Source organism: Heloderma suspectum, chromosome 5 (genome assembly GCF_057233095.1).
Source record: "Heloderma suspectum isolate Gila_16-S chromosome 5, 16-S_ref, whole genome shotgun sequence".
NCBI lineage: Eukaryota > Metazoa > Chordata > Lepidosauria > Squamata > Helodermatidae > Heloderma > Heloderma suspectum.
In genome coordinates this window covers 194,147,745-194,161,808 of record NC_139462.1, presented here as the reverse complement: position 1 = coordinate 194,161,808, position 14,064 = coordinate 194,147,745, and the positions used below count along the sequence as shown (strand labels likewise).

The 14,064-nt window shown below is 41.0% G+C and overlaps 1 protein-coding gene across 2 annotated transcripts in view; it reads right to left on the bottom strand.

Annotated features, from left to right (window-relative positions):
* Positions 1–14,064, bottom strand: part of LOC146345002 (1-aminocyclopropane-1-carboxylate synthase-like protein 1) — a 19,462-nt gene extending 5,398 nt beyond the window's left edge. For both annotated transcript variants that reach the window (XR_014792396.1, XM_084858857.1), the window contains exons 1-10: positions 13,700–14,064; positions 11,792–11,851; positions 11,268–11,338; positions 9,771–9,840; positions 8,999–9,065; positions 7,691–7,788; positions 6,509–6,586; positions 5,271–5,371; positions 3,460–3,546; positions 2,382–2,427 (exon numbers count right to left, since the gene is read on the bottom strand). Coding sequence is in view for 1 of the 2 variants with exons in the window: in XM_084858857.1 (XP_084714983.1) it covers positions 2,382–2,427; positions 3,460–3,546; positions 5,271–5,371; positions 6,509–6,586; positions 7,691–7,788; positions 8,999–9,065; positions 9,771–9,840; positions 11,268–11,338; positions 11,792–11,851; positions 13,700–13,864 (843 nt within the window). In the remaining variant the exon portion in view is untranslated. The remainder of the gene's footprint in view (positions 1–2,381; positions 2,428–3,459; positions 3,547–5,270; positions 5,372–6,508; positions 6,587–7,690; positions 7,789–8,998; positions 9,066–9,770; positions 9,841–11,267; positions 11,339–11,791; positions 11,852–13,699) is intronic.

Here is a 14,064-nt window from a genome sequence, read left to right as displayed (position 1 = left end):
GTTTAAAATATCCTTAAAACGCTAATATACAAGTCATATTTCTATCCAAATTAGCATTATTCGGAACAAATTAAAGACTATATTTCTGGCTGAATTTCTCAGGTTTCATTTATACACCTCCAAAAACTTACATTCTTCTGCAAAGAATGTTAGAAAGGTTCCTCCTGTGCAAGCACCGGGTCATTACTGACCCCTAGAGGGACGCCGCTTGTGCTGGCATTTTCGTGGCAGACTATAGCCAGGTGGTTTGCCATTGCCTTCCCCAGTCGTGACTACCTTTGCCCCCAGCAAGCTGGGTACTCATTTTAACGACCTCAGAAGGATGGAAGGCTGAGTCGACCTGAGCCGGCTACCTGGGACCCAGCTTCCACTGGGATTGAACTCAGGTCGTGGGGAGAGTTTTGGTTGCAATACTGCCACCTACCACTCTGCACCACATGAGGAATGAATGCAAAGAATGTTAACTTTCCTTTAATATATGAATCAACAAGCATAATATGTGAATTCACTCACGCAAAGTATTCAAATTAGTGATGAAAGAGATAGAATTTTTGGTGGAGACCCTTCTATTGGTTCCTTAAGTCTAGCTTCAGATACCTAGTGTTGTAGTGAGAATGAGATTATAAACAATATGTGGCAGTTGCATTCACATAGGGTTCGGGTTGTTTATAGTAACTAGCCATACAGTAAAGCCTGACTTACTGTGCCCTTTCTATTCCCTATTTTCTATGTAGTCACAAGGCAACTTAGAGTTCGGCTTCAACTTGACGTCACCATGTGGCTTGCAGCTCTCCCATTAGTGAGAGATGATGAACAGCCACTTGCCATGTAAGTCATTAGAAACCACCCAAAGGCTGCAATCCAACGCACACCTATTTGAGAGCAAGACCCACTGAACTCAGTGGGATTTACTTCCAAGGAAACATGCATAGGATTTCTGCTGTAGGCCATGTCTTGCATTAGGTTAGGGCAGAAAGTAGATTGTACTCTACAGGCCAGTTCCTGGTGAATTACCTAATTCTTCCTGGTAGTTCAGACTGTTGCAAGGGATACGGGACTAGATGGACCTCTCTGACCTAACAAGGCATTCCTTATGTTCTTAAATAAGGGTAAATATTCAAAGACTACTTCTTTTGTTAAGGGCACAATCCTATGTAGATAGGCCGCCGCCTCCGAACTCGGAGGCAACCACCTATCCAATGTAGGGCAGGAGAAGCACAGAGGGGATCATCCCCTCTGTGCTTCTCCTGCTCTGCATTTTTGGCTAGACAGCCGATTGCGGCTGTCTAGCCATGGGAGGGCGGAGCGGGGGAGAAGGCTGCCGTACGACACATTGGATGTGTCGTACAGGCATTCCCCCCCCCCGCCCCGGAACGCGCCCCGCACCCAGGAATACCCCATTTTGGCCACTCTGCGCTCCTCTTGCAAGCACGGAGCACGGGGCTTTTCCACACTGCCTGCGAGGCAGCGTGGAAGTGCGGGAACTGACCTCGGAGTGCGGGCTCTGAGGTCGGTTCCAGGAAAACCACATAACCTATGGCCGTCTGGCCACTGACTAGAGGCTAGAGGATTGCTCCATCCTTTACTTATAATATTTATAGATGGCATTTCAACCATAGCTTCCAGTGTGGTTTACTGCTACGTCTTAATCACATTTATGGAATTCATTACAGTTTGAGATTTGCCAGATTCCAGTTGTCCAAATGAGCTGGGTTCATTTACATCGGTTGTTGTTGTTGTTGTTTTAAACAGGCTTTTAACCCCTACCTCACCCTCACATGATTGAGGCTTTTTGCTTTATATTATTCTCCCTGCTGTTGAGATAATGCTGTTGGCTTAGTTTATTTTTTCATGGATGTTTTAATGCACATGGCTTAACTTTTAATATTCTTTTTTGGTGCAAGAACTCATTTTGAGTTGAAAAGCCAATTACAAATCTTCACAACAATCCTGAACATGCAGACTTGCTTTGTAAATATGAGACACGTTGACGGACAACTGGAATTTCAGTAGGAAAAAAAATAAAACCACACAAGACTCAAAAATCAACCCATACTTTTCCTAAAAATACAAACAGTCTTCTGTTTCAGACTGAGTTCCAATGATGTTTCAAGAAACAGGATAAAAGGTTGCTTTTCATATCTGTGGGCATGCAAACAGATTTTCAAAAATATGTTCTGAATTAGTTGGCATTTGAAAGAAGGATTATGTCCAGGAATTTGTGTATTAATATAGAGTCTACTGAAAATGTTTATCCTCACATATAAAGATTTCTACAGAGAAAAGTAATAAAGATGGGAGGAGGTGAAACTTGAATTATTTGAATAATTCTCAAGTATTCAAGATCATTTTGAAGAAATATTGGTAACAAACATTCCTACCTTGCTAAATCCCCACATGAAATGTGTCCGGTCTGGGTCTGGTAAACTAAAGACAAAGTTTTTCCAGAGACTTAATGACTTATTTTTAATTTTAAAATTATATAATTTTTCAGTCATGAGGACAGCGACAATGACCCCAATCCAGCAAAACCTCCTACAGGTATAGAAATTCAATGCACATACAAGCATACATGCGTTGAACCACACCTTCCACAGAAATGAATGCAAGGCCTGATGCATTCTTTGGTTATGGTTCAAGGAATTCCTAGTTTGCAGTTAGAGTGTATGTATGATACTCTAACTGAAATAACAGTAACACAGAATATCAACATCTAAAAAATTCTAAGGTTAAAATAGCGTTTTGAAATATTTTTCTAGAGCCAAGTAGGTGTGCCAAAAACTTTTTATGGAGAACACTGGATTGCTGACAATATTCACTACATGCCACAGACATGTACAACGTTGCTGACCAGGGCACACTACAGCAAGTTAGGCTGTTCTTTAAAAGCAGAGGCTCTCCTCTCCCATACCTCACCTGAAAACTTCCAATGACCAGTTCTCTTCTCTCAGTCCCACCACATTCTCCTCACAGTATGCAGGCTACTTGCAACATACATGAAAGTCTAGGAAGGAACATGACACCAGATATTTCCAGGTGAGGTTTGGCTTGCACTAAGTGGCCTGCCATCTTGCAGCATGGCGGAATGCAGAGGCCGCACACTAGAGGAGAGATATGATAGAGCTCTATGAGGAGCCCCTCAGCAGGCAGATGGAGCAGAATCACAAGCACAGCACTCAGCGAGCAATAGTCCGCTTAGTTCAAAAAGATTAAGTGAATTTGGCACATGAGATCTGTCAGCCGTTAGAAAGACATGAAGCCACAGCAAGAAAAAGAGTCTCCCAACTCCTGATAATCATACATATGCTATCATATTACCAAATAGTATTTTGAAATAATATGTTATAAAGGCAGCTAAAGGATGAATCGTTTATGCATGCATAAAAAATATTTGCTAAGCTACCTATTTAACCTAGATGACAAATATTTGTTTTTATAGCAGTAGGAAGTTACACTTACCTCTCTAAGCTAAGGATGCTTGTGAACGTGGTATCACCATACACTGAGAGCATGTAAATTTCATCCATTATCACATGTAATTTATATCTATATACAGGAAGAGACACTTGTAAGTAGCCCTTAAGACAATTTTAAACACATGCATTTGTTGCTGCTTAGAAAATCCTTTGTAAGCCTGCAGATTTACTTCTATATTCATACAATTAGCCAACTCCTACTTAAGAGGAGACATTTTTATTAAAATTCTCTTCCAAACAGAATGCCTACAGATATTTAAAGCAAATGCTGCTAGAGTCCTCAGTATATATTAATCCATCCATTATTGTAAGCTACACAACCAAGAGCTTAAAAAAACAATTACTTGTCTACATTTTAAATATTATGCAAGTCAGAGATTCAAGTGTCTGAAAAAACTCAACATGCATTTAAAGTTTATCTCTTCAGGGTCATGCAGAGAGGAAAACAATTATGCTAATCTTAGAAGCTTACAAAACTGAGTACTATAGCTGTTCTCATTTTAAATAAGTCAAGGATTTTAAAAATCCTAATGGGTTGCCATTTTATAGACAGCGGGCTCCAAAATCATTGTCCTCTGTTTATCTTCATTGAATGAATGAGGCAAAACAAAGCTTGCTGGCTTACCTGAGGGCGTGGCCGGTAATACAGAGGCTTGTGGATCCTGCAGACCCACGACCTCGCCATTCCTTCCCCTCCCAGCCCACTGGTACACCTCCTTCCTACCCACCCTACCAACTTCTGAGATCGCAACAGCAGTCTTGGAAGAGAAGCTGCCACGGACCTTAACACAGTGTTTACAAGGGGCAGGACAGGGGAAATCCCCATTTGGACTTCCCCTCCCAAGCTCCTAAGTGTCTACCACCTCAGGAGGAGAAATCCACTATATCCTATGGTCCCTGGGACCCTCTCTCAGGGACCTTCTCTCAGGGACCATAGGATTGCTCTGCCCATCAATTTCATTTGAAGGGAGGGGAAGAGTATGCTAGGATTTCGATCTAAAGCAGGATGCATTCTTCCATAGAAAAGCTACTAGTGAAATCAATGACATTTTGCTGATTCAGACTGCAATCCTATACTTCCTTACCTGGCAGTAAAGCTCACTAAACATAGTGGGACTTACTTCAAAGTAAATGTGTATAGGATTGCACAGTAAGCATTATAACAAAGTGTCCAAGGATAAAAATTAGATTTTAGAATGTGACCTATACAACAGTAGACGGGGGCAATGGAAGAAACTTCAAAGGAAAATGAGGGATCCTTCTTTAAGATAGATTAAATTTAAATTAGATTTATTCATTTACATACCATATAGATTTCTAGAGGCTGGCTGGAGAAAATTTCAGATCTCACAGTCAGAAGCCTCGTTTCATAATATCCAGTGCATAAATCGGTACCAAGGTACTTTTCAAATCAAGTTGTCAATTCATATTATACACTCTTACTACTACTGATTTTGGTAATTACCAATTTTCCAAATTATGTCATATGCTTTTAAATATTTAAGAATCAGGATACCCAGCTTTGCAGACACAGAAATGTTTGTTTAGCGGTGCATAAACAAACTTACACATAGCTCATACATTCAGAAATTAGAAATTGAAAAATTCTGATGTTTTTCACCATCACCAATAGCCATACACCAATATCCATTATGACACAAACATATTTACTAAACAAACATTCTTACAGATATGTGCCAAATGAAATAAGGAGATTACCAAAACCACTTCTATAACTAACATACTGAATCATGGAAAATAGAAAGCCCAAACAAATAGCGCTAGGACTCAAACCTGTGCGCAAACTCTAGACATTCTTTCAGTAACTGTGCTGGGTAAATGTCCCCTAATGGATTGTGGGGGTTGATCAGGATTAATGCTCTGACTCGGATGCCCTGAAAAAAGAAAAACTGGTAGTCGTAGACGCCAACATGACGTCAAACAAAGGACTAGAGAGACTGCAAAACTGCGATCCTTTATTAAAATACCAAGTATTGAAGATACTTGACTGCATACGAGTGTACATATTGCTGCAAGAGCAATCTTCTGTAACCCAAGAATATTTGTTCCACAGCATTTTTCTCTTGTCAATTCAAATGTTTTCATTTATAAACAGCTACAGCATAAAAAAGAGTTTCTGAAATTCTAATATATATATTTAGTATTACTTTAAAAAGGCAGTTTTAATATAGTATGCATGCAGCAAACTTGTCTGATTATTCCATCTGAACCATTCCAGTTTTATTAAATCTAATAACTGAAAATTAAGATGAAAAGTATCCATTAAAGTAATTTTATATGCACTAAAACCATTTAGAAGTATTATATTCAGCAGTATAGAAATATTATAAATAAAAAAACCCAAATGGTTTATTATCAAATACAGTCAATTTAAATATAAGTATTCCACAAAACAGAGGAAGCAATCCTATGGCCCCTAGACAGCATCTAAACCATGCCTGCTGCTCTCCAAGGTTGGGAATTCAGCCTCAGAAGGGGAGAAGGGGGCATTTCAGTGGGCAGGGTGGGGAAGAGACTGGAGAGGCCAGGATATGAGTTATCCTGAGGCCTCTCCAGCCTTCCTCCCTCCCCCTCCAAAGCGCCCCGTCTAGCAAAAAATGCAGGGCGGGAGGATGGCGGACGTGAAGATTGCCTCTGCTGCTCCTCCCACCCTGCATAGGATGATCATAAGCCTCCAAATTTGGGAACTTACAATCATCAAGGGTGCAACCCATAGGATTGAACCCTAAATTGCCTTTTCACCTACTGAAAATAACCTCCACTATTTTATGATGAAATGAGTAAAAATTCCATTTGTTTATAGATAATGCAGAGGGGGAAATGAAGTTGTGACAACTTATGAAAGTGATAAGTTCCTTTTGGCCGAGTTGTGCACATGACAGAAATATTTAGCACATTCATTATCTTACATTTCCAACAGGATATATTTCACTGGAAAGTTGACAGTGAGTTACATAAATGGTATTTAGCCAAAATCGCAATAGCTGGGATTCAGTTAAAAATATTCCTACCTGCTCCTTGGCTCTCTGATACGCAGTTTCTAATTTTTCAACTGTTAATTGAAAAGCTTGACCTTCTTCATTAGACACCTATGTAAGAATTTAAAAGTTTGAAGGTAGGGATTCAGTAAAAATTCAAAATGCATAAAATAAAATGCATAAAAATTATTTCTGCATAAAATACTTATTTTAATTACTTGCAGAAAAATCAGCAAGAAAGCAACAGAGTACTGCACAGATGGGGTTTTTCCTCCTTATATTGTGAGGGGTTAACTGAATGCAGGCACTCCTTTTCCATCCTATGTTTTGATGGATGGGAAGTAGGGGTGGGGATGGAATTTCGTAAGTGCTACTGTTCTTTGAGGATACCTGAATCAGGGACACTATCTACCATAATGTTTGTAATATTACATCATGCCAGGAAATTGTTAACTGTCTGAAAGCGACACAGATTAAAATATCATAATGCACAATCCTATCTAGATAGGCATCTGCCTCCGAACCCGGAGGCAACCACCTATCCAAAGCAGAACAGGAAAAGCATGGGGGGGATCATTCCCTCCGCACCTCTCCTGCCTTGCTTTTTCTGCTAGACAACTGTTTTCGGCTGTCTAGCTGCGGGGGGGCCAAGTGGGAGAAGAGGCTGCTGTATGACACATTGGATGTGTAGTACAGGCAAATCCGCTCTCCCTGCCCCGGAACGCTCCCAGCCCCACCCCTTTTCACCTGCTCCGTGCTCCTCTTGCGAGTGCAGAGGACGGGGCTTCTCCGCACTGCCTCCAAGGCAGCATGGACGTGGGGGGAGGTTAGTTTTCCGGGAACCAACCTCGGAGTATGGTCTCTGAGGTCGGTTCCCAGAAAACAGCATATCCTATGTCCGTCTAGCCACTGTCTAGCGGCCATAGGTTTGCTCCCTTAGAAAACAAATTCATACTTCTGGAGGGTGACATATTGCTAATTCTAACAGTTGTGCATGGGACCCACAATACACCTAGATTCAAGAATGTATTATATAGCCTTGCCAGTATATTTCAACCTAACCAGGAGAAATACCATACAAGAAAGATATGTGTAGAGTTTGATTTCTATAGCAGCTGACTGTTTTGTTACCTGGGCTTCATATAATTATGTCCATTCATAAAAACATACCTCAACCTATAAAAATGGGAATCGTTAGTAAAATTATTTTTTTACCTCACTGAACAAGGGCACATGAACAGGCTGCATTCCACCATAGAGCCAAGTTTTGGAATTTATTCCACCATAATATGGAGCAGGAATTAGATACCCATCTACAACAAGAATGCACAATGAACTTGTATTTTTTTAAAGTCTTTTACCAATTGTTAAAATTAGTAATACATCATTTTGCCTTAATCTTGCATACATTTTTGGACCACTACTTTCAGCGTTTCTTTGTATGGAACCATTGTGGCTAGAAAAAATTGCTGCCAAAATAACAGAAACTATTGTGTGAACCAGTCCTAGTTCTGTTTGTAACTGAATACTGTTGTTGTTGTTCAGTCATTAAGTCGTGTCCGACTCTTCGTGACCCCATGGACCACAGCATGCCAGGCCTTCCTGTCCGCTGCTCTCTCCTGGAGTGTGCGCAAATTCATATTCATTGCATCGGTGATGCTATCTAGCCACCTCATCCTCTGCCACTAAAAATATTGGGTAAAATCCAAAAGAAGTCCTACTTAGAGTAAAAAGGTAAAGGTGTCCCCAACCAGTAGTGTCTGACTCTAGGGTGTGGTGCTCATCTCCATTTCTAAGCCGAAGAGCCAGCGCTGTCCGAAGACGCTTCCATGGTCATGTGGCTGGCATGACTGAACACCGAGGTGCACGGAACGCTGTTACCTTTCCCGCTGAAGCGGTACCTATTTATCTACTTGCAATTTCTTGCTTTCGAACTGCTAGGTTGGCAGGAGCTGGGACTGAAGACGGGAGCTCACTCCGTCACGTGGCACTCGGGTCTCGAACTGCTGTCCTGCCGACCTTCTGGTCTGCAGTTCAGTGTCTTAACCACTACGCCACCGTGGCCCCTTCTACTTAGAGTAGACCCATTGAAATGAATGGGACTTAAATTATTCTAAGTAGGATTTGTGTTGGATTTTTCCTATTGATATACAAAATATTTTTAGCAGGTATTTAATCCTGTTCCATCTCTCGTCATTTATCATTAAGTAATTGGTGAAACTCCACTACAACTATACATGTACTGGGCTAGTTAGGGTTTGGGAAGGGGGTGCACATCAATAATTCATTCAGATAATATGAATTTAACATAATATAAACTAAATTTAACATGCTACCTTAAGGACTCATAAAACCATGTTTCAAATCAGATAGCTAAAGTGATAAAGAACATAATCCTCTGCATAATTTAGCCATTGTCATATTGGCCCAAAGAAAACAGTATTAGCCTTCTGAAGATGCTCAGGCACCAATAATGAGAGTGAAAAACAATTACAACATTGTTATATATTTAAGTTCTCTTACCTCCAGGATCACACAACACAGTTGAAAGAGCAGCAAAGACAGCACAACAGCCACTCATCACAATAATCTAGAAATAGAAAACAAATATCAAGTTACAATCAACAAAACTGCCAACTTTCTGAAATTATTTTTAAAAATTACAGATAATTCTAAGGTAAGCATATCATATCCAGGTGAGAGTGGCTCAAAGCAAGGTTTGCAATGGAGCCACTTTAACAACAAAACATTCAATCAACCCTTAATCTCTTCCTCCATATTTAGTTATGTATTTATTGCTAATAAATACATAAATATATGAACTCTATTGGTGGGTATCCATTCAATCATACTGGCACTGAGAAGTCTCAATGGGCTGTAACGCAACTGAAAATTATGACATTTTAAATCATTTAAATTTTAGACCAACAGAACAATCTAATGATAATGTACCATTTAGTAGCTCAGATTTCCAACTGGTTGCTCAGGTGTGTCCCAGATAATGATAATATAAATGATATTGAATCCAGTATTATAGTGTTCATACAAATATCTTTCAAGATTGTACACAGAGAGAACAAACAGCTAAGTTAGCAATCTGCCACTTTTAGAAGTATAAATAAGGAAAGTGAGAACTAGCTCTAGCCTAACATTTTAATAACATAATAGAGTGTTCACAGTGTTACATGGTTTCCAAAACTCAAGCAGCCTTTCCAAAACTCTTACTTAAGATCTTATGAAAGATCCAGCAAACTTTCATGATACTAAATAAAGAGAAAGTACTGTGGTTCCTTACATGTTCAGGATCCAATGCTGTTGGAGCTTTTGCATATTCAGTAAGAAAACTGGCAATTTCTTCTCTGAAGCTAAAGTTCAAAATTAACACATTATCAATCATTTGCATTAACACGTTCCTATATATGCAAGATATTACAATGTGAATATGATCCATCCATGATACAATACGGGCTGGGGAAAGTGATAGTGCCTGGAGACTGATGCGCCTTCCTCATCTTTCTATCAAGCCTTAACCTGCTTTTTCTGTTTGTTCCAAGGTATATAAGGGTGGGGCCGCCTGAAACGGTCTGCTTGTGCTGGACAAAGTGGTAGTGTCTGGATACAATGAGTACAATCAAGTCATGGTAGACGACCAATCCTAAAGGAACAATCACACATTTTGGTTGTACTTATGTTTAATTTAAGAAATTGTGTTTTTAATTCTGACAAAACATATTACTCAGACAGCAATAGAAGAGCAGTTGAAGAACTACAATGTAGAGAGCAAGGCTCACTTGATTAAATCTGTCTTGGCAGACACAACCAAGAATTTTGATATTAAAGTTCAGTGATGCAGGGTGAAAAACTTTCTGAAATGGAAAATTTTCCCCACTCCTATATTTTTCTGTGGAAAAAAACCCGCTTTTAGAAATGACTTGTTTCAAAAACTTAGTTAACAGGTCAAAGTACTTAATTAGTAATGCACAGAGCAATCCTAAATACGGCTGAGGGAAGAGTGAAAGTGGCAGATTCCAAATTCCTGCCAGCTTATGCCTGCCAGGGTGGGCAATGGGGTACAAACATACTTTTTTTTTTTTGTCTATTGTGAGTTTTTCTTTACTTTCCCTACCATTGGTTCCAATACCTCTGCCAGCCCAAGGTGAGCATAGATAACGGGCCAATCCTGCAGCCTCATGGGGGGAATGGAGGGGCCATGGATTCAAGGCTACCTCTGTGCTCCAATGTCCTTTTTCTGGGCCTGCTGGAGTAGGAACCTCCACAGTGGATGTGCCCCCTCTGCCATCTGAGCTCTTCTCCACTAGGTGCACTTCTATCCCATCCTAATCTGCCCGAGAGGGTTAAAATTGTACTCATAATGAATTAGCACAATTAGGCAACTGGCATTGATATAATTCCAGTCAAATCTAAAATATAAAGTTAAAGTTATAAAATAAAATATAAGTTGTAATTAACTTTTTAGAGGTGCCTATAGCTCAGAAGGAAATTGGAAATGCATTTTTCCATTACGTTTGGAAAAACCATGTAATTGTTAAAGGTTGTTTATGCATTAATCCATTTTAATATGTACACCCTGCCAGGGTTTTAAACAAACAATTGACATGTATTCCTGTTCAGAGTCATTGTTAGAACTAGTTCATAGTGATCAAATGTTCGAAGTCATTGTTAGAGCTACATACCGATCATATAGCCTTTGAAATGTATACTTAGGAGGAACTGGAAAAACAGGTGTTAATTTGTATGAACACACATTAAACTGCTTAGAAATTCATCATACCTTTTAATGCCTTGTGTATCCGAGTATTGCAGTAAGTGAGGCTCCAGGTAATTAATATCAGGTTTTGCAAGCTGTCATTTTTTTTTAAAAAAAGGAGACAAATAAAGTTTTTTCTTATATAAGATAGTGCTCAACTGCTTTTTATATAATCGTTAGAGAAGTTAGCAATGTTGTCTTAGCTCATCTTAGTTGAAAACATGTATGTACATTCTGAGACTGTTTAGCTCCTCTGAGAGCTAGAATTAGAGACCAAAATGAAGAGTCATACCCATGCATATTCAACACAGGAATCAGCCATGAAGTGAATGATCCAACATCCGGAAAAGAAGATATATTTTTCTCTCTTTGCCATATATTGAACCATTGTTTTCAATTCACCAGCCACACTTGTTGTATGGTTAACTTTATCATACATAATATTTTGATTATTCAACAGAAAGTCATAGCCACGAATTAATTCAACCTACAGACCACATTTCCAAAATTATGTAACTTTCACAATTCACATGTGAAGCTTAACTTACCCTTTTCTGTATTAAATCAAAGCAAAGCTTGTTCTCACTTGTTCCAAAATTCAAAATGCCCTGAAAATAAGAGCAATATATTAAATAGCTATCACCACTAATGTTCTCTCTCTTTACGCTTTTCTGTGTCAATAGAGAAAAGTTTTCAAATTTTAAATAAACTCTCCTTGTCAGAAAACTAAACCTACTAGCCTAGCCAAAGGGCAGTATGAAAATAAGCTGCCACAATTACAAATGTTCCCACTTTATGAGAAATGAAGTAACAATATAATTTTGTTTTTCACTCCCCAAAGACTGATGCCTTCTAGACATGTATTAAGACAGTTGGCATGATTTACTTTATGTTGAACTTGGCATTTTTAAACCTGCACATGCCACTTTCTTTTCCCTACGGGCCTCTTTCACATACAAGGCTGCAGTAGTGAGAAGCACCAGCAATATATTTCTAGCAAGGGGATTTCAGGTCAAGGGATAATGTCACCATCCCGCTGGTGCAAACCAGACTGAACTACTTCTGCTTGGACTAGACTGGGAACCTGCCATTGGAGCCCTATTTGAAAGGAACAGCACAGTTGCAGCTGCTCTCACTTCTCCCATGGCCTCACCCTGCAAATTTCTGTTCTGCTACAGCTTATCTGGAAGCATCTTCTGCTCCTGAAGGCTGTTGCAAAATTCTTACCTGCATCTTCGGAGTCAAATATTTGCACTCTGACAGAATGCCTCATTTTGCCCCCTTCTTACATACAGTGCTTTTATTCCAGGACCCCTTTCTCCACCCACCTCACCACTACCACTACCACCACCACGTCCTCCTCCTCCTTCACAGACCCCATTCCCCAGAGTTCCTACTCCACTCACATCACCTCCTTTCCTCATTTCTTCCACCACCACCGGAGGTAGCCACCATTCTCTGTCACTATTGCCACCAGCCAGTCCCCACACAATCCATTTCCTCACTCTTCTCCACTTCACTCCATTTTTCAGACCCAAAACGTCTCATGTCCACACCCTTACTTTCACTTCACCCATATATTTCCAATATCCGTTATGGAACACACGTTCCTATAAAAATCCTCGATTCCCACACCCCTCCCACCAACACTTTACCCACTACCCCATATTCTATCATTCCTATACTTCTGATTTCCTCAATATACCAACAAAGCATCCCCCACTACACACAGCTTCATCCCTCTCAACTCTCCTGGGTTCTTTCACACGATTTCCATTCCCCTTATAAAAACATCTGTCCTGTGATTTCCATTCCCCTTATAAAAACATCTGTCCTGTTTCATCCCCCCCCCCCCACACACACACACCCATGGCCGTTTCCCTCCTACACACTTAACCCTTGTCTCCCAACAGATAACAGTCATTCACAAAGCCAACCACATCGTGTGCCCTCTCCCAACCCAAGCCAGCGTGGTGTACCGGTTAGAGTGTTGGACCCGAACTTGAGAGATACGGGTTCAAGTCTCCACCCAGCAATGAAGCTCACTAGGTGACTTTGAGCCTGCCACCAACTCTCCGCCTAACCTACCTCACAGGGTTGTAGTGAGGATAAGATGGTGAGGAGGAGGGACGTGTAAGCCACCCTGGGTTCCTTGCAAGAGCAAAGGCAGTGGGATATAAATGTAGTAGTAGTAGTAGTAGTAGTAGTAATAATAATAATAATAATAATAATAATAATAATAATAATAATTTTTTAAAGCCTCCTTCCAGACGAAATGGTATGGCTCCAGCTAATGCATCAACCTGCTTGGACGAGGAGGAGGAGGAGGAAGAGAAGGAAGAAAAGATGGACTGAAGGTCCGTCTAGCGCCACGCGACCACAAAGATTATGGGACTCATCCCGGCCAGCGCCCAGACGATGGGGACGCCCCTGGGGCAGCCCACCCCTCTCGTCACCTGAGGGTTGTGATCGGCGTCAAAGGGGTTCGCGATGTACATGTCGAAGCCCTTGTCCAGCAGCCCCTTGGCGCCGCCGGCGATACAGGCTCCTCGGGCGGAGAGGCCCCGCGGAGGCGCTTCTTCGCCGGCGTCGCTCTCCAACCCGCCGCAGTGCTCAGCCATGGTGCCGACTTAAGGGGAGATCAGCAGCAGCTGCCACCAGCGCCCTTATGCTGAGGGGGGAAGAGAAAGGAGGCCACCAAGGCGCGGAGGGAGGAGCGACTCCCGCTGAGGGAAGCAGCAGCAGCGACGACGCGCCTTCTCAGCCGGCCAGTGCGAAGGCAGGAAACGAGGTGCCATTTTGAGCCCTCCCAGCCGGCTTC